The sequence below is a fragment of the Euprymna scolopes genome, chromosome 19 (assembly GCF_053919585.1).
Source record: "Euprymna scolopes isolate OS-2025 chromosome 19, ASM5391958v1, whole genome shotgun sequence".
Lineage (NCBI taxonomy): Eukaryota > Metazoa > Mollusca > Cephalopoda > Sepiida > Sepiolidae > Euprymna > Euprymna scolopes.
The window spans coordinates 76,398,304-76,424,695 of record NC_136500.1 but is presented as its reverse complement, the minus strand read 5'-3'; the positions used below and the strand labels follow the sequence as shown (position 1 = coordinate 76,424,695).

The window sequence follows — 26,392 nt, the reverse complement described above, 5'->3', positions numbered from 1 at the left end:
CCGCCCGGCTAAATTACTTTAAACCCCATTTTCAACCCGTTCCTTCACCTATTTTATTTTATTAAAATAAACCTGTAACGTATTATTTCTACCTGCCCAGCTAATTTATTTATTATATTTAATTATATATATCATCACACTATTAAAATAAACCTGTAAAGTATAATTCATTAACTTATTTTTCCTTTTCTTTTTCTTTCCATTTTATAAACTATAAATATCTTTCAATCTCTCCCCGCCCGGCTAACTTACTTTAAACCCCATTTTCAACCCGTTCCTTCACCTATTTTATTTTATTTTATTAAAATAAACCTGTAACGTATTATTTCTACCTGCCCGGCTAATTTATTTATTATATTTAATTATATATATCATCACACTATTAAAATAAACCTGTAAAGTATAATTCATTAACTTATTTTTCCTTTTCTTTTTCTTTCCATTTTATAAACAATAAATATCTTTCAATCTCTCCCCGCCCGGCTAAATTACTTTAAACCCCATTTTCAACCCGTTCCTTCACCTATTTTATTTTATTTTATTAAAATAAACCTGTAACGTATTATTTCTACCTGCCCAGCTAATTTATTTATTATATTTAATTATATATATCATCACACTATTAAAATAAACCTGTAAAGTATAATTCATTAACTTATTTTTCCTTTTCTTTTTCTTTCCATTTTATAAACAATAAATATCTTTCAATCTCTCTCCGCCCGGCTAAATTACTTTAAACCCCATTTTCAACCCGTTCCTTCACCTATTTTATTTTATTTTATTAAAATAAACCTGTAACGTATTATTTCTACCTGCCCGGCTAATTTATTTATTATATTTAATTATATATATCATCACACTATTAAAATAAACCTGTAAAGTATAATTCATTAACTTATTTTTCCTTTTCTTTTTCTTTCCATTTTATAAACAATAAATATCTTTCAATCTCTCTCCGCCCGGCTAAATTACTTTAAACCCCATTTTCAACCCGTTCCTTCACCTATTTTATTTTATTTTATTAAAATAAACCTGTAACGTATTATTTCTACCTGCCCGGCTAATTTATTTATTATATTTAATTATATATATCATCACACTATTAAAATAAACCTGTAAAGTATAATTCATTAACTTATTTTTCCTTTTCTTTTTCTTTCCATTTTATAAACAATAAATATCTTTCAATCTCTCTCCGCCCGGCTAAATTACTTTAAACCCCATTTTCAACCCGTTCCTTCACTAACATTAACTTTCCAACCTGTTGCCATGGTGATCCTTTAAATTAACTGTTACTTATGCCGTTATCAACAAAAGTAGCGTCTTTTAAGTTTAAACTGTTAAAAAACACGTATATAAGAATTTACACATAATTAATATTTAATTATAAACCCCTCTCTTTTTTAATACACTCCTACTACTTTAAACTCCAACGTCCTCTCCCCACCACTCCCCCTTCTTTTCTAACTCCCTTTTATCTACGATCTTTCCATTTTTATTTGACTTTATAACTTAGTCCATCTATGAATTCTGATGATGCTAGTTGGATTTTTCCTCTCTTTGAGGATTTTCCTCTAGTTGAAACAATTTGTAAACTCATTCTGGACTCACAGTAATAAATTTCCTATATATATATATATATATATATATATATATATATATATAATGAGTGTTCTTTTAAATCCATTTTCTGAGTCGATGATTTGAATGGAATTTAACGGCCTTTTAAACGATAAAAGGCTACCACATGTTAATGAAACTATGGTACAGCTTTTAAATATGTGACATATAGTTTTTAAATAAGTAATTTGCATTTTAGTTCTAACATCTGCAATTGAGCACTTTATTGATTTTTCAACACATCTCAATACATAGTAATTTTCGCATGATTAATTTGAATCATGAATCGCAATTATGTGGGGTATCGAAATTGAAAAAAAATTAGTCTAATTATTTATATTTTAGTATATTTTAAAACATTTACTGGTTTAATTTACTGTTATAAATAAAATCGGTTTTTATAATCCAATTCAAAATTCCATGCAGATTCCTGAGTTTAACAAGATATACCTGAAGAAGGTCGGTGGTTACATCAACTGAAATGTGAAAATGACACTTAAGATCAGTTTAAAGAATCCAAATATGAATAACCAATCCTTATCTCCAAATTTCAGAAACGAAATGTCTTTTGTTGTTGTTCATTTTTATTTTGCAAATATTGTGGATTTGGGGAGTGGGGAGAAGGGAGTATTTGACAAAAATTCATTTTTCTGATTTTTGCAGATTAGTTAATCGTACAAATTATCATAATGCACTTCTTCCTTTGATATGTTTTTTTTTTTTTTTGTCCAATTATGTGGTAATTCATCATTATATTTCTGAACATATCGTACCAGTTTTAGAACTCTGTTTTCTACATCTTTCTGTAAGAGATTTATGCAGACAAACTTCCAATAATATTGCCAACATATTATTTTATCCCTGCACCGCTTGTGTTGTGAAATGAAATTTGATATGAACATTTTGTAGCCATTATAAAGCTAAAAACTTCAATATAGTCATTCACTTTGATTGTGTGTCTATCTGTGATGTTTCTTTTTTGGTTATAGTCAAAATTGTCTGCCCTTTATGACTTCCGGTTTCTGCTCCGCAGATAGAATGATAGTGACAACCAGGATATCACCCCTTCTGATTAATAACTATCTTCCCTCAGATAACGTGAAAGCCCCCTCCTCCCATTTTCTTCATGTTAAGGATTATTTTTCTTGTCTACTTGACCATATCTAACTATCCAGGCAAATGGATAACAGAAACCGGAACTCAAAATCTATACATATAATATCTTTTTGTATTGTCATCCTTAACTTTCTCATCTGGCTCCAAGAGATGTTTGACTCTGCCGATCCAGACAGAAGTGGTGTTCTTAATGAAAATGCCGTCATTCAACTCATGAAAAAATTGAATTGCAACATTCATACTGAGAAAATTCAGCAAAAGTTAAAAGTAAGTTCATCTAATATAATTTTAGTTGTACGTTTGTACGTCTCCTTTTTTAAAAAAAAGTCCAGTGTGTGACTTTAAAGTTCATCTGATGGTGAGACTTCAATTTGGGAGCTTTGCAGAGTTGTAACTACTCCCAGTCCCACTCTATCCTGAAATCATCATAATCTTCATCATATTCGGATGCTGTAACTAAGATAACAAAACTTCTTGACAACACGATAGCTTTGCCATTCAAATATACTTTCTCCACATTTGAGTTCTCATCCATCTTTATTGTCTTACACGTGTTGCACACAGTTTTTTTATCCTCTCTCAATCACCAGTAATTCTACTGCATTCGTTGTGTATCCAATGCTTACAGGTACCACAAAACTTGAATTGCATCCGACTCCCTTTCCAGAAAGTAGGAAAACTTTGCTCTTTTTGGTAGCTTTTTAATACTACAACCACTGAACATCACTTTGGTCTTGTTCATTCTAAGACCGTTACTTTCCAGAAAACTTGTATAAAACTCCCTAGACTGCACTTCCAAGACACAAATGAACAACAAATTCAGTACAGAACCCTGATGTATTCCTACCTTAACATTAAAACTGTCACTATGTGTTAATTTTAACTTGAATTTCAGCATTTCTGTGCATCACTTTCGCCAACTACAGGGTGGAACGATAAAATTGTCGCCATAGAAAAGATGACGATTCCATTTCCGTTTGATGAAGAATGCTTTTTTTTTTTTTTTTTCCGACCATCTACTAATTGGCCAGTTGTGTACAACTCCCAAGAGCGATAGAAGCCTTCCATCATGTCAAAGTGATACAATGTTAAACAAGCAAGATCGGAGGTGCACAGCTGTACAACTCATGCTCTCTACCGATCCAAATTATGACAACAAGACCATTGCCAGCACTATCAAAATGCAAACCCAGATGGTTCAACCGTTGAAGGCATAGCTCAATGACGTTTCCAGCCACAGTTATGGTCTTTGGTGTGGTTTAAAGTTTGAGCCACATCATATCTTTGAAGGATGCTGGGAGACCTTGCTAGTTGATTAAAGAACAGCTTGTAGTCTGGATGGCCCATTGACACAAATTAAGGGGAATTTGCACGGCTGGACTCTAATGATGATGGTTTGATGTTGTTTTAAACAGAATACGTCTGTTTCTGGATGGATAATCAAAATGATCTCCCCCCCCCCAGGAATGGATACTACAATGCGTGTCTACGCCAGAATGAAGTCATAAAAATAATTCCGAAATTTAACAGATGGACCCGTGTGTTGATAGACGGCAGAGGGAGGTCGTTTGCCGAGTGATTGAATTGGAAAAGGAGACTGCCCAGGCTGACATGCGTGGCAAAGGACCTTGTGTTAATTAGACGTGACGGCTCGTATTCCTGGTGAGGGGGCATTATCTCCTTACTGACGTGTTGAGAAAAGGGTGGGTGGAGAGAAGATGAGAGAGGAAAATCTCTTCCTTCCTTATCCTTTTGCTTCAATAAGTGTAAAGGTCGCTTTTTATTATTTTCTTTTCTTCCTCTTCTGCGACCAAGCAGTCAGAATTCGGCAGGCCCTTACTGCCCCCTCCCCTTCCGAACAAAGGTGCGGCCACTGATTGGTTGACCGCCACTTGTAGGCATATTTGGAGAGGTGGGGGGGGGGTTACAGCTAGCCGATACTGATAAAAGGAGGTGAGGAAGGGATGTGAAGGACTTTTGTTGCCACGCGCTTGGACGGCACGTCTCCGATACTTCCCCCCCCCCCCGCATACTGACGATAGAGAAAACTAAGTGCTTGAAAAAAAGGAAAGAAAACTGTCAGCCCCCAGTGCTTGCATGATTAGGCCAGTGTGTAACTATCATTTGTAAGGTCGAAGGCAATAATCAATTCTATGTTAAGAAAAGCCAATTAAGCTTTGACTTTTTTCTTTATTTGAAAACACCGTTGTTGAATGCAAAATATTTCTCAGATAGCCCAGGTGACCGTTTGGAAGCTGATTCAAAAGCGGAACCAGAGAGTGGATGACGGCAACAGAGACGAATTCGACCACTAGATGAAAACACAGGTGACGCCACAGGTATCGGCTACAGCTGCATCTCAACCCCCAAGCCTGTGCATCTGAGCTGCCCTGTAGGGGTTACAGTTTGGATGTGCTGAAGAGTGTGGTGATCTCTTGGTGTAATCCGGTGATCGTTGGCAGACCATGAGTGTGGTAGCAGGACTCGACGCCGGCCCACAAGTACAAAGAGACGCAGGCTTGGCTTCAGGAGTACTACGACTTTGTACCCTTCTCTCACCGACTTGAACCCACAGGACTACTTCGTTTGGCCATACGTCAAAGAACATCATGAATATCACCTCCTACAACACCAAAGCCAGCCTGATCGCTGCTATTCACCGAGTATTCACCAAGATCCTGCCGGCACTTGTGGGAAAGGCATGCTCCCAGTTTTGGATCCGTATTGAGGCAGTGATTGAAGCTGAAGGTGGCTTCATTGAATAGATGTCAGCTCTACTACATAATCAAGTTACCTGAATAGATTTTTTCAATTGCAGTTTAAAAATAAAATTGAAGTGTTTTCTTTAGGGCGACAAATTTATCGTTTCACCCTGTACTAGTTTCCCCTTAATTATACACAAAGCCCAATAAACAACATCTCTTGGCACTCTGTGAAAAGCTTTCTTCATATCTACAAAAACAAAATACAGTTAAGAATTTGTGGTAGCAACGTCAGCGACACTTTACAGGGGATTTTGAATAGCTTTGGTTTGTAAACTCAGTGTTGATTGGCTCTATCAACTAACTTCTCTTCTGGCTTGTCCAATCAGACACCATGTCTCTGGCACACTGAACACATGAAGTAGGTCATAATGGTTAAATCATGGCAACTCTCTCTCTTTCGTTCTGGCTCTCGGGCTAGCAACACTATTCACAGAACTCAGACCTTTCCCCAACTTCTCCCTGGCTGGGTGGGGGTTGACTAAGACGAAAAGACAAAAAAATTCAGCATGGCTGCCACCAAACAGTAACTTCAACCATAAATATATGAACTCTCCTTCTCCCACAGGATCGTCTAATCTTTTGTCCCTGTCCATACACGTTTCAACTATTAACCCTTTTCTGCAAGCATACTAATAAATACTAATAAAGGCAATAAAGAGTTATTAAATGTTAGAATGTACTGTTTTTTTATTCTACAAATTTATTAATCGGGAATTGTTTATGATATCCTTTTAAAATATCCTTTAAAATATACTTTCTAAAAAAAAAAACAATTTTTAAAATGTTTATAATGCTTTTGAATAATATATATATATATATATATATATATATATATATATATATATATATATACACACACATACTAGCGAGGGGGAGGGGGCTTTGCCTGGGTGTTTACGCTTAAATGATATTTTAATTTGTCCCGATTTCATATATTATTATAGCATGGTAATTTTAAAAGTAAAAAAAAAAAAGTAATTAAGTGCCATCAGCTAGTATCGAAACCGAAACACTAGCATTCAAAGCTGGTGACGTTACCACTGTACAATGCATATAAACCAATTAAAAATAAACTAAGATGGATGTACAAAATATTTAACGATCTTTTTTTTTTTTTAATTCTGACCTATTTTTGACCCCTTAAAAATAATTTTAACCGGCTAATGACCCATAAAAGAACAGTCCGTAAAAAATCCAATCATTTGAGGACCCTAGCGCCGCTCTGTGACTTGTAGTTTTGGAGGAGATAGTTTGAAAATATGGAAACAGACCAACAGACAGACAAACAGACATAAAGGCGCTTATATATTAGATATATAAGCATATATGCACATGCACGATCTTCAGCTTGATTTTTTGAGGTCTTTGTGTTATCTTTTAGGAGTTGCAGATTAATCGTGGTGATGGTACGAGAGGCCGCCTGAACAGCGAGGAATTCATTATGTTATTCAAAGAAATCTCTACACGACCTGAAATCTACTTCCTTCTTGTCAGGTAACTTATTCTTTATATCTATCTATACTAGCAGAAATACATGTCTTTGCCCGGAGAATACTGCAGTTAATTAAAATAAACAGCGTTTTTTTTTTCTTTTTGTTTTTTTTTAATAAATAATTTGTTGAGATTAACAAGAATTTGTTAACATCGAAATTAAGAACTGCAATGTTATAATCAGCTGAGAAGCAGCTTTGTGATATTGTGTTCCACAGATGGTTAGTTCTTGGAAAGAAACTTTGCCCATGGAAGTTCTTTTTAGTTCTGTTTAGTGTTAGATGGAGCAATTCCAGCTGAAATTGAACAGATACTCGTCCACTGTATACTTCTTTGTATAAATTGTAACTTTTTACCCCACCCCTTCCTTTTCTCAATTTATGGCAACTGAAGCATCCTTACGTTTCTGAATTTTTAAGATAAGGATTGATAATTCATATTATTGGGTTATTCGAACTACTGTTCTCATCCTGAGTGTTATTTTTTTTTTTATTTTTTTTTTTTTACAACATTTTGGCCGATGTAACCTCCGACCTTCTTCAAGTGAATTTACAAGGATCTGTGGCATAACCAATAAAATATTTTGTAAAATTCAGTTCTAACACTCTTTTGAAGGTTCAATCCACAATGCAGGCAATGCTCAATGTAATTACGAATTACTTAGGATATCAACTCTGTCGTGTCTGACAGAAGAAGAGCATGCTACCCCAATGGATTAAATAAAGGGTTCTGTTTGAAATTTTGTGCAAATTCCCCGAGTTCAACAAAAAGATTCTCCCGAGTTTGACAATGAAGAAGGTTTGACGTTACATCGGCTGAAATGTTATAAAAACTACTCAAGATGAGAATAGTAGTCCAAAGAATCCAAATGAAAAGAACCCATTTTTGTTTGATTTTTTTTCCCAAAAATTTTTTTTAAATTTTTGGAAATGTTGGCAAGACAATTGTTTTTTTTATTTTTAATTTAATTAGAAAAGTAAAAATAAAAAAAATCTGTGAAGAAGATTGTAGTTGTATCTATTAATATAGGTACAAATGTCCTTTTATCTCAATATAGAATTCTTTCTTTTCAGCTTAACAACTATCTCTGTGTTAAGTCGATCCGATGAAGATGCAAGACATATCAAAACATTCCTAATTGGCAATAAAAAGATAAAATTATTTTCTATTTATCTTTGTAATGTAAGCAAAAAAAATGCTCGACATTTTAATAGTCAGAAATTTGTTTAATATATTTATTTATTTATTTATTTATAGCAATATTATGGTGTTCTTTGAATACTCTCTATCCCTCTCTCTCATCCTCTTTCTGTCCCTCTATCTTCCTCTCTCTTTCTGTCCCTCCCTTTCCTTCTCTCCCCTCTCTTTCTGCTTTTCCCTTTCTCTCTGCGTTTCCCTTTCCCTCGCCTATTTTCCCTTTCCCTCTCCTCTTTTTTCTCCTCCTTTTCCTCTCCTCTTTTTTTCTACTCCTCTCCCTCTCCTCTTTTTTCTCCTCCTCTCCCTCTCCTCTTTTTTCTCCTCCTCTCCCTCTCCTTTTTTTCTCCTCCACTCCCTCTCCTCTTTTTTCTCCTCCACTCCCTCTCCTCTTTTTTCTCCGCCACTCCCTCTCCTCTTTTTTCTCCTCCTCTCCCACTCCACTTTCTTCTCCTCCTCACTTTCTGTGTATATGACCTTTGTATAATGCCATAAATACACAAATGTATTTGAGTATAACAGCATATGTACTTAAGCATGAAGGAAATATTTATATATAAGATCAAGTGTGTATCCATAATATATAAAAGGCACTTTGTCTCTGTGTGTCTGAGTTCATTCCATACAGACTCTGAAACAGCTGGGTCGATTTTTTTTTTCTAGTTCGCACAACTGTTTTTTATGTGCCTGGAAGTGTTTGTAGATAGGTTTTTGTATTGGAATGTTCTTGATAATTATCAGTAAATGAAAAAAAACTAATTAAAAAAGGAAACATTTCGAATTTTATCAAACTCTCACAAGTGCATTTGAGAAGTTTTATCGTGCCACAAGCATAAGGACCCAATATATAAAATCAACAGTAGGTTTTTTTTTGATAAGATAGGGATGCGTTAGAAATTAATGTTTCTGAGTACGATTGAATCATGATACTTGACTTGTGCATTTTTAACTTTAATTATACAAAAATAATTTGATAAAATCAACAATAGGTTCTCTACAGTTTAATGTAGGATTATAATGTACTGTGAACTAATTCACTGCCAATAGGTATGTGAAACTTCCTTCTAGTGCACCGCGGTTGATCCCTGACTAGAGCAGACGATTAATTTGATTGAAAAATGGGTGTTTCGATGACAATAAAAGTAATGAATCCTAATTCAATCCTGGGCAATGTCTGGTTTCCTGCTAGTATGTATATAAAATGGTGCATTATCGTTTTGAAATGGTGTTTCTTGCTAGATCACCAAAGTTAAGCAACATAGTCAGTACCAGATGGGTGTTACTATTTAGAAATATCAAAATGAGATGGACTACCATTTCAGACTGTCTGACTGAAATTATAATGAATTAAGTAATCTGCGTACAATGTAACAGCTAACATTGAATCTATTGATAAACTTTATGGATAAAAAAATATGCTACAATAATTGAATGAAAGGAAATATTTAGTTTGTTTTTTATTTTGCAAATAACTTTGCTATTTCTAATTCGAATTTGTTTAAAAAGCAACAGTTTATTCTTAGCATATCAATTTATTTAATATATTATATAAAAGGAACTTTGTGTGTATGAGTTCGTCCCCTGTGGATTCCCAAACAGCTGGGCCAGTTTTTATGAAATTTCACACAAATATAATTTATGTATCTGGCAGTGTTCCGAGATAGGTTTCGTGTTGGAATGTTTTCAATAAGTGTAGATAATTGAAAAAATTCGATGAAAGAAGTAACAGGCGATTTTGACCAAAATTAACACCTTAAACAGCCTAACATCACGAGTGCATTTGAGAAGTTTTATTACCACACAAGCAGGAAGGTCCGACACATAAAATCAACATTAGGTTCTTTGTTATGACAGGATTATGTTTGAAATGAAAGTTTCTAGTCAGAGTACAATTGAACGATGATACTGAACTTTTGTATTTTAAACTTTAATTCAAACCATTAATAATTTTATAAAATCAACAGAAGGTTCTCTATAGTGCAATGTAAACTACAATGTATTGTCAACTAAGTCACTGTGGTGAGGCATGTGAAGCTTCTTTCTGGTAAACCACCATGGGTCCATAACTAGTGCAGGCAATCAACCGATTTGATTGAAAAATGAGCGATTTCACAGATAAGAAAAATATGGGAGTGTGAAACATTCGTTCATCATCATTCAATCCCAAGCAATGTCGGATCTCTTTGCTGGTTTAATGGATGAAAATAATTTGTTAGTATTTCACTGACAAACTATTTTTTTTTTTAAAGATTGTTATGTTTAATAACAAAAAGACACATAAAGCTGATAAATGTTTCATTTTAATGAGTCACCCTTATCAAGGTTGACTAGAACTGAGTGTAACATATGTCTTTATACATAAGTGTGTTTTCATGAAGACGTAAGGAGACGTTCGCTAAGGATTTTCATAAATGATTTCTTAGCTGCTACCACATTTATCACATCTACTGCTATCCATGGGAATAACAAGATTGCTTATCAAGGTCTACTCCTTTAGATCCATCATACTCTGTCTATGCCCATGCATATTAACAGGAACTTGAAAGGTGTGACTCTTCGCCACGCACAGACAGCTATTCACTGGAGAAACTGTAGCTAATTGTGACTGCAAAATGGACTATTTTATGAATCACATAGTGCTGGATGCATGGAGACCAGTCAAGAACACCATAGAAAACTATCTCAGAAAGATACTACTTCTGTGCATAAACCCCTGAATTGCTAATAAAAAATAAATATACAATTTCTCCAAATCATGCTCCAAAGTATCAATAAATATAGTTTTAAAGCCATCAGACATTGAATAGAAAGCCAAAGGTCGATCTGCATTTAACTGATTTAAGCTTGAATGAACGAACTAACCTAACAACATAGACTGCCTTCTATGAACAAGACGTTCAATAAACATCGTCTTCAACAAATACCAGTAATCACATGGGGAATAAACTTACATCAATGACTGACTAGAACCGAGTGTGACATTTTCACTGGCAAAATAAATGTCTATATACATAAGTGTATGTTTTCATGAATAAAGAAGACACAAGGAGACGTTTGCTGAGGGTTTTCATAAATGGTTTTATTTAGAGAGAACTGACTCTGAGAGAGACCAATGCTTATCTAAGCTAATTATTTATTTCTTAACTTCCTAACTTACTGAAACGAGTGATGCATGTGAGGTAACATACTGCTTAGATTATTCCATATTATTGATGACGTATCATTTATACATCTTCCATGGAGAGACCAATTTGAAAACCTTGGTTTTCTCTTAGCTCAAAACACGTGCTGTCATTTGTCATCGTTCAACTCCTGTTTTGTCTATTATTTGACCTGTTGCCCCTGCCTCAACTTTACATCATCCATCTTTTATTCAACCCTGGGAACGATTCTCTTTTACAGAGCTAAGTTATCATGCACTCATTGTGACACTTGTCAAAATTCATACTAGTTTAAGGTCTTTAATATGTAACACTGATCAACAATGTCCTGCAACTGCTTATTTAGGATAGTTACTGTCCTATTTTCAATGCAGATATAGCTCAAGTCAGTGACACTTTGATTGGCATGGTCAGCCATTATAATCAGTGGTGGTGAACAATTAATTAATAATATCAGTTCTCCTACAGATTGATGGAATTATATAACTTTCTCCAAATATGAACGCCATGATCACCGAAGTCGATACAAAATCTTGATTCATCACTGAAGATGATCTGATTTTATTGATCAGCAGAATAATTTTGAATGTTTTTGTTTAAATGTTAGCAGTGGCTTTGGAATCGGTATCCTGCTGTCATATCCGACCTGATGAAGTCTCTGAAGTGTTGTGAATGTCTACACCAGCATTAAGGTTTTCAAAATTTTACCATTATTATCAAATCGATTGAAATTAAAAATTCTATTCAGCTGACGGTTATTTCTACACTGTGTCAATTGCTTTATTGCAGATTAGTAAAATATCAATATTTGACTAAATATACGTCACAACAAAATGAAAATTATATCCCCAAAGGACTGATTTAAGGGTAGTTATTTCCAAAAGTTTTATTCAAATTCATGCGATATTCACAAAGTTATGATATTTTATTCTTTATCGAGGAATTTCCACTGTCCATCACTTTATTGCAGGTCTCTTAAAATGTTGTTTTAAGGCAAAAGTACAATTTCTTATTTTGCGAACTTTACTTTTTATTATATTTTTCTGTTAAAGAATAATAAACAAAAGCATATCATAGGAATAAGCGTCATATAAATTTAAATTAGTGGGTGATGGATAATTTTTCTAGGCTTGATTTATTTGTGTATATCATTTAAACTTCTCTCTTTTGCAGATATGCAACTATGAAAAAAGCATTTTTTTAAGTGGTAGTTTGTTGGTGTGGAGAATATGGTGGGTGATGGATATTTTTTTTTTCAGGCTTTATTTATTTGTGTATATCATTTAAACTCTTCTCTTCAGATATGCGACAAACTCTGAATTTATGCCACTAGAAGACTTACAAATGTTTGTCGAAACTGAACAAGGGGTGAGTTGGAAAAAAATTTTTCCTTTTAATTTCATTTTTAGAAGACCTACTCGTGAATGAAAACATTAAAATAAATGTTTAATATATCAAGTAGAACGAAATAATAATATTTACACACCAGTTCTTGTTAGATTGCCAAAGTTAAGTGACATTGAGCATGGCTAGTACCAGATGGGTAACCATTTGGGAGTACTGTGTGCTGTATGTATTCAGGTAAGTGGATATGTATAATAACTAAGGGAGATGAACGCTCCCACTTTGCACAGTTTCAGATCACTCTTAGGCAAGGTGCACCAACTGTTAAACTTCCTTTTATGTTCTGGAGCATTACAATACAGGGGTTAGGTAAAGTTCCTCATGGTGAAGGCAATATATTTAAGAAAGCGGGGCTTTGTTGAAAAGCCAAACAATAGAGGAAGCCCATTAGGCCTCTACGGCAATCTTCTAGTGATGGTGTCATAAATAAAATGCCCCCTTCCAATTTGTCATGAGCCAGAACAGAAGTAGTAAGACTCATAAAACTGTCAGAAGAATGCTGATGTCAGTGCACAATCTGGTCTAACCGAAGATAGCATCATATATATATAAAGTAGAATCAGTTCCTGTCCTCCATATCTTTATGATGAACATCTTTTTTAAAGCAAGGCACATATTTGAATCTGATGTATTAGTCATTTATGGCAAATATTGATCTGTTTTCTTTTCAACAAAAATTGTATTTCTAATTGATTTTAATAATTAATCCTGATCAATATTTTCTTTTGTTTAGGAACCAAGAGTAACAAAAGAAAGATGCTGGGAGATCATCAATAAATATGAACCCTCAAGTGAAGGACGCACTAAAGGTCACTTAGGAATAGATGGTAAGTTTAGCACAGTCTACAAAAAAATATTGGCAGATATCACACACACACACACACACACACACACACACACACACACACACACACACACACACATATATATATATAACACCAAATAATGCTATATAAATTTTTTTTAACAAAGACAAACTGCCTTTTTTATTGAATCATTGCTTATAAAGGCCATTTGAAGACAAGGGTTATATGTAAAAATACATACAAGAAAAGGCTGGAATAGCTTGTAAATGATAAAAAATAATTTTCAGAACTCCTTCTCACCAATATTGCAATTCAGACCAACATATATGCTCTCTCAGCTATCCAAAACTCGACTCCCTGTCCTCTCCAATTCGCCGTTCTTATAGCCTCTATTCCCCTCATATGTAAATTAATGTCAGATGTATATAAAGAATCCATCTATAAACTTAAGTTTTTCTTTTCTTTTTCCTTTCCCCTATACTGTCACTTAACATGTTAAAGAGATACTACTCTTGTGTGAGTAGAATCGAATCTTCTATTGCAGAAATCAATAAGTTTCAAATATTTTATTAAAAAGCATTCAATTTTTTAACTTGAATTTTTAATTTTGGATAGTAAAATATCCATCATCAGAAGGAAGTTTGTTTTTTGTAAATAAAATGTCCATGTCTTGTATTGTTATATTAAGTCTGAGAAGATGGTGTTGCCTGTTGGAGTGTGGATCAAATTTCTGTTTTTAACTTTTTTTAGGCACATGGTTACTGTACTGTACTGAGGATTGGCAAAAAAAAATGCTCTTACAGGCATCTTTAAGAAAATTAAAATGTTGAATAAACAGAAAACCCATATTAAGATGCAAATATTTTATTAAAAAATCAGTCGATTTTTCTTAATTTGACTATTTTCTTAATTTTTGAGAGTAAAATGTCTTATATTTTTTATTTTTCTTATTGATTTCAGATACTAAAAATTATTTTTTAAAAATTATTTTGAATGAATAAAATCATTTAAATTTTTTTCTGAGATTTTCAACAGACGACTTTTTTTTTAATTCTTTCACATCTCGTCATGATTATTACAAATAGAATGAAGACAAAAATAAGAGAAATTTTTGTTGGTAAAAATGTAAATTGTTGAAAATCTCCAGAATAAAATTAATAATTTTAATCTATATGAATTAATATATGAAAAATTATAACATTCGATATTTTAAATTCCTTAAATAACTTTTTGAAATAATGTTTTCAATAATATGCCTAATCTCTTATATATATATATATATATATATATATATATATATATATATATGATTGTTGAGCTGGATTAAATCCGACGATATGAAATAAAATGGAGGTGGAAGGACCTGAATACTCAACATTTCGCCCGATTTATGCGGGCTTCTTCAATGACCATCCCTCTTGAAGAAGCCCACATAAATCGGGCGAAACGTTGAGTATTCAGGTCCTCCCATCTCCATTTTATTTCATATATATATATATATATATATATATATATATAAATGATATTTGCCATCAGAACATCAGCAGAAATTCTCTGTGACCAACAGAAGATATTGTTGTTTGGAAGAAGCAGCTTATCTTAAAGACATGTATATAGTTGTTTTTCACTTTTGAGTTATTGCATTCCTGCCTGTAGATAATGTTGGATCATCAGAAGAAAGTATGCACTATTTCAGGACTTTCTTTTTGCGTTTTCTATGTTGTTCAACCACCGTATAATGTGAGTGTAAATATATATACATATATATATATTTAAGAAACTCGTTTCTTATCATTGAGCACTTTCAGTTGAATTAAGTTGGTCAATTTAGCTCTTAGGCATAGATGATCGTATAATGATTAGATCACTGTGACTGACGTAAAGAACATTTAAAAATAAAATTTTTAAATTCAATGTTATTTATCACGGTTAATGGTAGCCGATTGGATATGGTCTTTTCTGATCGAGCCAGAGATGGCTCGTGTTGCTGGGTTCGAATCTGTCAACTGGTATTAATCGTGACATCCTGCACTGAAGACTCCCAAAAGGATGAAACACTAGTGTCTGTAGGTATTTAATTATTGTTTTTACTATGATAATTATATATTGTTAATTATCATTTCAAAACCAGATATATTTAATTCACACTCATAATATTTCATTCGTATTCTTTATGAAATGTTTTACATGTGTTCTGTTGAATAGTGGAAGCCTACCAAACAACTCATCAGAGACAAATGTATATTCTTCATAAAATAGTTTAAAATTTTGTCTTTTTTGTTTTTTCCCCTAGGAATAGAAAAGGATTTGGTTAGAAAAAAATGTTGATAAAGGGAAATTTAAAGTTCACAAAAGCATAAGAATTTAAAAAGAAAACACTTAATTATTGCAGTGTTAATAGACACCCACACATCCCACCCACCCAAAAATCAACTTAGTTCAAAACACTATGGGAGAATCCGTCTTATACCACCATATAAAATATATATATATGAAAGTAAGTTCTTTAAAAACTATGGAGATTTATCTTTTTTGTATTGTTTTAATTACTGTATCTTGTCAACTCTGTGGGCGATCTTCTGAGTTTCCGGTTGCAGTTGATGTAGTGTAAGTTGTTTTGTGATCCATTTTGAGCGCTTTCGACCTTAATTGTCAACAAGAGAAATACAAAATTAACTCCTGATGATGGCAGATATGAAAGCACTCGAGATTAACCAGAAGACAACCTTGGAATCTTGGATCAATACGACATAAATTGCAATGTGAAACTCTGTAGATCTCTCTGAGTTGAGAGGATAATTAAAAAGATGCGAAAGAGGGAAGACTCTGTAGTCTTTAATTAAAGTTGCTTTCATAATGGTTTGGTGCCTCATATCTATTTTTATGTGTTTATACCTTTGTACTTACAGGATTCACTCCTAAACTAAGTAACCTACCATTTATGAATTTTGGAACATAACTGCTATGTCCAAAAGGCTCCAAATATAGGCTACATTTAATTTAGTTTTATATAAAGTTTGTGAAAAAAAGAGGATGGAAGCCCTTTGTGAAAATTTAAGAGTTAAAGTGTCAAAATAAAGGATAAACTAATCAATAAAGTTATATTCCATAAAGTCTAGAAGGAAGAATCCATAATTTGAGATGTGAATAGATCATCATGAAGTTCAAAACTCTTTTAATTCACAAAAAAATGTTTATATATTTGTTTTCATATTTATGCTAATCACAAATACATATTTTACTGATTTTTTTTTTTTTGCTCCATGATGAAAAAGTCCATCTTTGAACATCCATGGGTTCAAAATTATCCTTTATTATATCCTTGTTTAAAAATTTGAAGGATTAATAAATATTCAATTTTTATTTTCATCATTTTTTGTTATGTAAAACTGGACCATGCGCCCTTGCTTGAATCTTGTCTCTGACGATCAGGCAATTCCATCTTTTAAAAAACGGATGGCAGTTGAATTTATATATTTGTGTATGGGCGTGGCTCAGATGTTAAGGAATGAGGGTGGAGAGTTCTTTATTTAGTTTCGATTCTAGCTGATGGCACCCAAGTCATATACATATATTTTTAGTTTTCATCTTGCTATTATATATTAGGTTTAATATAATAATCAATAGAGAATTATCTCTATAATAACAAGTATGTATGCATGAATTAAAATATATTTAAACCTATCTTACGACCGGGCAACGCCAGGCATCCTGGTAGTATATAAGATGATAATCAAACAAGTTTATAATATTTGAATAGTACAACAGAGAATAGTTTCTGAAAATTCCTTTAAATCATAGTTTTTCAAAGAAACAAGTCCTTTCATTAGACAAAAAAAAGCAATTAACAGATATAGTTTTACATTATTAATTATATATATATAAGTGAAATTGTTTGTGTGTCTGTGTGTGTAGATTTCCCTACCAATCTACTTTGTCAATTTTCAGTCTACAGACTCGAGATTTGGGAAAATCTTTTTAATCAGTTTTCAGCCAGAAATTTGGCTGTTAAGAAGTCACAACGATTTTACCTTTGAAAACTCTATCAAACTTCTCTGCCAATTTTGGGTCTAAACACTCGAAATTTTAGATGTAGATTACTTTGACATGGATCAAACTTTTTAATTTGATTTGAGCCCAAAACAATAAATTTTAAGGAATCAAAATTGGGGCTAAAGTTTAAAAAATTTGCCCTTTCAGTCTCTCCCAAATTACTCAGCCAATTTTTAGTCTAAACCTTTGAAATTTTACATAAAGTGTATTCAGAGATAGGGTAAGCTTTTTAATCCGTTTTTGGCTGAAAATTTGGCTGTCAAGGGTCAAAGTTGAAAAGAGTTTACCTTTGCAGTGTCTAGCAAACTATTCAACCAATTTTTGGTCTAAACATTTGAAATTTTACATAAAGGGTATTCAGACATGCAGCAAACATTTAATCAGTTTTGGGGGGAAATTTTGGCTGTCAAGAGGTCAAAGTTGAATGAGTTCACCTTTGCAAACTCTACCAAATTCCTACGCCAATCTTGGGTCTAAACATATAAAATTTTAAATGTAGGTTACTTACATTAGTCAAACTCTTTATATATGTATACATATGCACATAAAATAATGAACAGTACATAGGGCCCGAGCAAAGCAAGGCTGAACTGCTAGTATATATATATATTCAATGATATAAAAAAAAAATAGATTAATATTTTCAAGGATATATTAGAGATGGTTACTATCCTAGGATGTCATTAAAATTCCTGATATGATAGCATATACTTAATATTGGAAATACAGCATTTATATATATATATATATATATATATATATATATAATTTCTATGGAAATATACTTTATTCACTTATATTTCGTTTTATATATACCAATCCTTATTTAAGAAGCTTAATGTAATTACAGAGCATATAGTGAATAAATGACAAAATGGCGTAATGTTAGCAAACTATAAGGTATTTACAGTTTCTCTTCCAATTTTCAGATTTTTTAATCATGTCCAAACGCATTTTATTTCCTTTTGGTGGATTGACTGTTGTTATTTCATCTGATGAGTTAAGAGCAAAATAGATTCACTGATTGATATGATAATTAAGTGATTGATTTTGTGCTATGAAACAGATAATGTCAAGAATTGTAAGTGTCAACTCAACTGAATTAAAGGAATAAATTGTAAGATGGTCAACATTATGAAATCTGGAATATAGACTTTTGTCATTCGTTCATTATATATATATATGTATATATATAATGGACTTTCCCATTGAATTCCAATGTTTGAGGTTCAGGCAAGTAAATTGTCTGAAATCTACACTGATGATTTTTTATAGTGATAAAGGCTTAGTGTGGGATTATCCACACTTTTTGCAACCACTGCTAAATTCAGTTGGTGCCACAAGACAGAGCAAACAGTAGACCTCCGGTTTTACATCAGAGTTTTCCTTCTAGATGCATATTTTGACAAAGAATTAGTATGCACCTCTCCCAGTGGTTTTAAACGCAAACCCAGATAATAACCTGGAAATTTACACACACATACATCATAAATTGTTCCTCGGTGTTAAAAGCATTGTGTGATTTGTAGGGTTAGAAGTCAAAACAACGCATTTATTTTTTTTAAATAAATATCTTTGTCAAAAATGAAATGAAACTGAAAACTTATTAAATTGTTTATCCCCTCCATCCTTATTTCAGGTTTCACGGCTTACCTTTTATCTGAAGAATGTGATATTTTTAACCCAGAGCATCGACGTGTATGCCAAGACATGACACAACCATTGTGTCACTATTTTATTGCAAGTTCACACAACACGTAAGTGACTTTATACACTATTCACCTATTGCATTTTTTTGGTGCTTAATTAGAAGTACGCATAGTTCAAAAAAAAAAAAAAAAGAAAAATACAGAAAAATGTCAGATTGCAAAATTTATGAAAATTGATCAGTTTTTTCTTTGTTTTAATTAATAAGATCAAAGGAGGAGACCTGAAATTACCATATTGTTTTAAATTTTGCCAAAATTCAAGGGCATCAATTCAATTTGACTAGTGATTTTGCTTGTATTCAAAATAATTAAACTTGTTTTATCGCTAAAAATCATAAAGGTTGATTTTCTTCATTAAAACAAAACTATTTAACCAATTTATGTGATTTTTCGAATGTGACATTTTTGTTTCATGATAAGTACATACATTATGAAGATTTTTCTATAGTTTTGTTTTCAATCAAGTGTAATTCTAAATAATTTTTTATTTCTAACACCTTATCTGTGGAACTGTTCTGTTCAGTGAATTAATTGTACCCACTTCGGACAAGTATTCTTCTGGTACCTATCGTACACAAATATCCCCAACTGATAATAACAATAAAATTAAACTCATTATTTACAATAAGAAATTTAAGACCCAAAACCTTATAGTAAAAAAACAAAAACACTGCCTCACCAACCCTAAAATCATTAAAAAGAACCAATGCTATCTGTAAGTTTAAATGCCATTTTAGGGAGAGTAACTCTCATTACAAACTTGAAACAGATAGTTACATAGGTTACACAACCACTACCCTATCCCACTGCATCACCATGCATAATGTAGATGTTAATGCAATTTATGAACATCTACAAAAAAACAATTGCCTCACCTATGATTTAAGACAAATCTTAGTAACACAAAAATAATACATCATGAAATAAACTTTAACAAGTAAAAAATGTTACATAAGAACTAAAAAAAACCTGCCTACCAAACCAGCAACAATATTTGAAAATCCTGTCACAACCACCTTCTTCGATGTGTCCAAATTTCTCACCCAGAATTTGATTTGATAATGACCCCCAAAAAACCCTGGTGCTCTGCTGTCTGAAAATACTGACTATGTGCAACTTTTAAATTCTTTCCTCTCCAGTATTCTCAGCCGGTTGTTCATTTGTCTCTCAGCCAAAGATGATTCTACATAATTGAAAACGTTTGTGACACATGCGGAATATTAACTTTATGATTTTCACACAAAGAAGATGAGAGAAATCGAAAATAATTAAAAAAACGTATAATAAAACATAAACACTCTGTTATTATTATTAATAATGTTTGCTAAAATGAAAAAATGCTGCCTAAATACACACTATAATTTTAAAACCAAAAAATGCATTTAATTCATACAAGTTTTAATTCTTTTTATGACTTCTGTCTTACACATGTTTCATTGAATAATAGAACAACACTAAATAAATTATCAAAAACAGATGCATGTTTCTCATAAAACTGTTGAATTTTTTTTTATATGGAATGAAAACAGATTTTTGGAAGAAAAAAAATAGTCTGCAAAAACAGACTAAACAAAAAACACTTATTGTAGTGTTTATAGCCCCCCCCCCTCTTTAAAAAAAAAGATTACATAATAATTCAATTCAAAACACATTGAGAAAACGTCTTATATCACCGTATTGGATTTTGAAAACGATTGGAGACATATTTCCAAGATTTCGTATTTAGGTCCTAAATTAAAAATAAAAAAACTAAATGAAACCTCAAAAGATATTGTCTAAAATATTTATGATAAAATATTGGCTTAAAATTTAATAAGATTCTTATCGTAAAATTGAAGGAATATACCATATGTTAATTTGCTATTGAAAAATTTCCACATATGGGTTGTTGCATCAACCACTAGTCTCTCTCTCTCTCTCTCTCTCTCTCTCTCTCTCTCTCTCTCTACCAGAAAATCTCCAATCTAATAGGTTCCACACTGTCAGCCAAGCTCCAACGCCAATCCCATCACCATAATGTTGTATCCCTATGCTTGTTTTATAAGTACTTTAATGAAATGTGCTCTGGTAAACTTGTATGTGTGCCCCCTTGATGTAAATACCTCTCAACTAACCCAACAAGCAGAAAAATCCCACGCCTTCACTCATATCTGAGAGCCTTTTACTCTAAAAGTTTCTTTCCTCAAACTGCTAGATTTTGAAATTCTTTCCTTGTATCCTGCTTCTCTGACTGCACAGAAATTTAAATGAACTGGCATATCACTACTAAACTCCCTGCTTACAATGTCCCTGTAGGCATGGTCCCTAATTCATAGTAGTCCCTTATGTCTCAATGGCAATTTGCCTTGTTTGGAGTGAACATGAGTAAAAAAAAAAAAATTAAAAAAAAAAAAAAAATTTTTTTTAGATGTGTCTTTGCTAAATTTAAAGACAGTGTTGTTTTTTTGTTGTTTTTTTGTTTTTTTCCTACAATTTTGTGTATGCTTTTATGCCCTATATTTTTTACATTTATTTCTACACTATTTTTTTTACATTTTGTTTCTGCACTATTTTTTTTTTTTTGCATTTTGTTTCTGCACTATTTTTGTGACATTTTATTTCTGCACTATTTTTGTGACATTTTGTTTCTGCACTATTTTTGTGACATTTTGTTTCTGCACTATTTTTGTGACATTTTGTTTCTGCACTATTTTTTTTACATTTTGTTTCTGCACTATTTTTGTGACATTTTGTTTCTGCACTATTTTTGTGACATTTTTTTTCTGCACTATGTTTTTTTGACATTTTTCTTCTGCACTATGTTTTTTTGACATTTTTTTTCTGCACTATTTTTTTTTGACATTTTTTTTCTGCACTATTTTTTTGACATTTTTTTTCTGCACTATTTTTTTTGACATTTTTTTGACATTTTTTTTCTGCACTATTTTTTTTTGACATTTTTTTTTCTGCACTATTTTTTTTGACATTTTTTCTGCACTATTTTTTTGACATTTTTTTTCTGCACTATTTTTTTTGACATTTTTTTTCTGCACTATTTTTTTTGACATTTTTTTGACATTTTTTTCTGCACTATTTTTTTTGACATTTTTTTTCTGCACTATTTTTTTGACATTTTCTTTCTGCACTATTTTTTTTGACATTTTTTTCTGCACTATTTTTTTTTGACATTTTTTTTCTGCACTATTTTTTTTTGACATTTTTTTTCTGCACTATTTTTTTTGACATTTTTTTTCTGCACTATTTTTTTGACATTTTTTTTCTGCACTATTTTTTATGACATGTTTTTTCTGCACTATTTTTTATGACATTTTGTTTCTGCACTATTTTTTTTTTTACATTTTTTTTCTGCACTATTTTTTTGACATTTTGTTTCTGCATTTTTTAGTGTACTTAAACTTTATTTATTTAGCCGTGATCTTTAACAAAAAGGATTAAAATTTCTGTTTGAGCTTTGTGGACCTGTCATGTGCCTGTCTCCCAATCATCCATTAACCACTGCTTTGCATCATATATTTATGAATGTGCGTTCGAGATATCTGTGATGGGTTGGGAGTAAATGTAAGCTCTTAGTTATGGATTATATATAACAGGGATAGGCATAGCCAGTTAATTGATGTCATCTAGGTTATGTAAGGGGCAAAATGTTGCAGCTAAGGGCCTTTCACTATCAGCCATTATAATCTCATTCTTGAGCATCACGGGTCATAACATCAGTAAGAGTTAATCATCTGAAAAGGTGCAGTTGGCATAAGCGATTTTCTATTTTAATAATGTTTCTAATTTATTAGACTTCATTTTTGATTGCAGTTTTGATTTCTGTTTGCTTTTATTGTATGATGCTAATTTTTCTTTTATAGTTATTTAATGGAAGATCAACTAAAAGGTCCGGCTAGTGTTGAAGGTTACATTCGAGCTTTGAATAAAGGATGCAGATGTGTCGAGTGTAAGTTGACATCTATTTTTCTTTCTTCTTTTTTCTCTTTTTCTTTCTTCTTCCCTTTTTCTTTCTTCTTTCCTTTTTCTTTTTTCTCTTTTTCTTTTTCTTTTTTTTCTTTTTCTTTCTCTTTTTTCTTTTTCTTTCTCTTTTTTCTTTTTTCTCTTTTTCTTTTTTCTCTTTTTCTTTCTTTTTTCTTTTCTTTCTTTTTTCTTTTCTTTCTTTTTTCTTTTCTTTCTTTTCTCTTTTCTTTCTTTTCTCTTTTCTTTTCTTTTTTTCTTTTATATTTTCTTCATTTTCTTTGTTAAAATTGAAGTAGCTGTGGTTATGGTTTTGAGAGACTAAGAAATAAGTGGCCACAATTCACATGTGCCTGCTGCAAGGAAACAGTAGTCATATATGGGTGCAAACCTAGAACCGTTTGATGATGAAGCAAAGGTGGTTATGCGAAATAGGCGGTATTGAGAGTCCAAAATAGTTAAATGAAGGGAGACAGTCTGTTTTGACTGATACATTGTGCGTTTTTTGATGAGTCTAGTTTATCTCTTGAATTGTCAGTGAAGAGAAAAAACAAGGCTACTACTAATGCTGATATTATCAGTGAATGGCATCACTATTGTTGGTGAAAGAATTACTTAACCAATCACATTTAAAGATCCTATCTTCGGCACCATAACCAAACACATCTTTCAGTATCAGACACAGATACTCTTTATAATAATTCACCTTTGTATGTACATTATCACCTTTTTGCATTTTTTTAATTATCATCCAATCATCAAAGACAAAAAACAAAAACAGTAATTGAAAAACATCTGCTATTGTTGACGAGAATTTAATTTGATCTTTTTCTCAAAATGAACTGTTACAAAATCAAATAAGACGGTACTAAAAAAAATACTCTGATATTGTTAACTCAAAAGTGATATTTAACTGATATTTTTTATGGTACGAAGAAAGAAAATACTCATTGTCTGAGAAATATATAAGTTATTAAAATTTTAATTAAATAAACATTTTATTTATTTGAATATTCAGTCAAATGATGCAAATAATTTTTTTTTTTTTTTTTTTAATGAATTTTTATTTAATTTTGTTTGAATTGTTCAATCGACTATTCTCATCATGATTGTTGAAGGATGTGATGATGGTTCAGTGGTTAATAACTGACAACCTATCCTTCTCATCTCACCAAAGTTTCCAATAATAAAAATATACTTTTCAGTACAAACTTGACGATAGAAGACGAGAATAAGAACGAAAACTTGGATTAATAAGACCAAAATATCCAACCTTGATCGCCCTTCGGGTCCCGTGACACAGTGGATAGAGGTGTTGTCCTACCCAACAACCTCGTCGAGGGAGGGGGGTATTAGTTATAATGATGTTCGCAGTTTTAAATTTATTGTAGAAAATGGTTGGTTTTATTTTTTTTAGTAGTCTAAAGGTTGTACGTTTTTATTAATATTTTTAAAATACTTCTGTATAATTATGGTGCATTTGATTCTGATAGAATAGTTCCATGTACGTATTAGGTGTGGGGTTTGATTTTATACTATTTTGATGAATGCTGTTTTTGAATTGCCGAATTTGTTGGTCAATAATATGGTTAGGAATTCCATTATTTTATTAGAATTTGTTTGATATTGGTAAATTCTACATTGCAGAATAGTTAGGAAGAGAAGGTTAAGTTGACATGGGTTAATAAGTTTTTAATTATGGCTGGTTTTTATATGGAGGGACATTTGCTTAAAGAATTAAGGGTACATGAATTATTATAGTTGGTTTTTTTATAAGTTGAAATGGTGGACAATTGATTACTGTTAGTATTAATTAAAACATCTAAAAAGGGAATTTTATTGTTTGTTTGATTTGGTGGTAAACTTCAGTAACGAGTTATTCTGGAAAGTTGTTTGTAATGTGTTGATTTCATTATTATTTTGATAAGAATTAGAATGTCATCAACATAACGTAAATAGATCTTTGTTTTGTTTTTTGTTTTTTCGTACAAGTGCAGAGAGTGATCTGGACGTAAATAATAATGTTATTATTTAAAAAGCCATTCTTAACATGGGGAGGGGAGGGTGTTTTGTACCTATTCTATACTTCAACCTTACAATTGAATAAAAAAAAAAAAACATATCATAAATGTGCCTACTGCAAGGAAACAGTAAACTTGGAAATACGATTTAAAAAATAGCGCGGATCACTCTCTGTTTTTATTTTATTTTTTTTTTTATAAGACTAAAAATTTTATTTTCTAACTTGCATATATAATAATTACTAAATGTTGGACCTAACACAGAACTCATGGTAATACCATTTTTTGTACATAGATGTTACCATAATAATGATCATAAAAAGGAACTTCTGTGGTGCATGGTAACAATATTTTTATGCAGTGTGTTACAGCTAATTTTAAATGGGCAGTTATCAGGGTTATTGTATGTATTATTAATAATAATGTCTATGGTTTCCTTAACTGAAACATTAGTAAATAGATTTCAACATCTAAGAAAGTAATAAGGCCATTCGATTTCTTACTCCTAAGAGTTCGGATTAGTTCATGGGTAGATTCAATACGATATTGGTTAGAGAAAAAAGGTGGTATTATTTGGTTAATGGTTTTTAGAAAGTTGGTAAGTGGCCATAGTTATTTGAGAAATAATAGAGTGAAAAGGAAAGTTTGGCTTATGGGTTTTAACTGTTCATAAATGTGCGTTATTTTATTCAATGAAATATTCTTAAGAGAAAGAATGCTGCCTAAATACATACTTATATATATATTTAAATTTTCAGAACATGAGATGATATAATTATTTCCACAATGTGATAGCAGAAACAAAGTAGGTACATTCCATAGTCAGATTTTGCCACGGTTTAGTTGATCTATGTTGGCTAATAGACTTTCTTATGTGTGGCATGGTTACTCAGGTGGCAGGGTATTTGCCTCACATGCAAGAGGTTCGAGTTTCAAATTCAGAGTTCAAATATGCTCAACTGATGAGCCCAAATGAGGGTGAAACTCAAGTCTTGAACTTCCGATTTGTTGACTTTCGTGGCTCATGTGTGCTGCGATGTTGTTTGACTGTGGGAATATATATACAAAAAATATATATATAAAAAAATATATATATAC

The 26,392-nt window shown here is 31.9% G+C and overlaps 1 protein-coding gene across 2 annotated transcripts in view; it reads left to right on the top strand.

Annotated features, from left to right (window-relative positions):
- Window positions 1-26,392, top strand: part of LOC145239766 (inactive phospholipase C-like protein 1) — a 162,890-nt gene that overhangs the window by 70,121 nt on the left and 66,377 nt on the right. For both annotated transcript variants that reach the window (XM_080103196.1, XM_080103195.1), the window contains exons 4-9: window positions 2,874-3,003; window positions 6,883-6,995; window positions 12,649-12,715; window positions 13,485-13,578; window positions 19,250-19,367; window positions 23,177-23,262. In XM_080103196.1, the coding sequence (XP_079959322.1) occupies window positions 2,874-3,003; window positions 6,883-6,995; window positions 12,649-12,715; window positions 13,485-13,578; window positions 19,250-19,367; window positions 23,177-23,262 (608 nt within the window). The remainder of the gene's footprint in view (window positions 1-2,873; window positions 3,004-6,882; window positions 6,996-12,648; window positions 12,716-13,484; window positions 13,579-19,249; window positions 19,368-23,176; window positions 23,263-26,392) is intronic.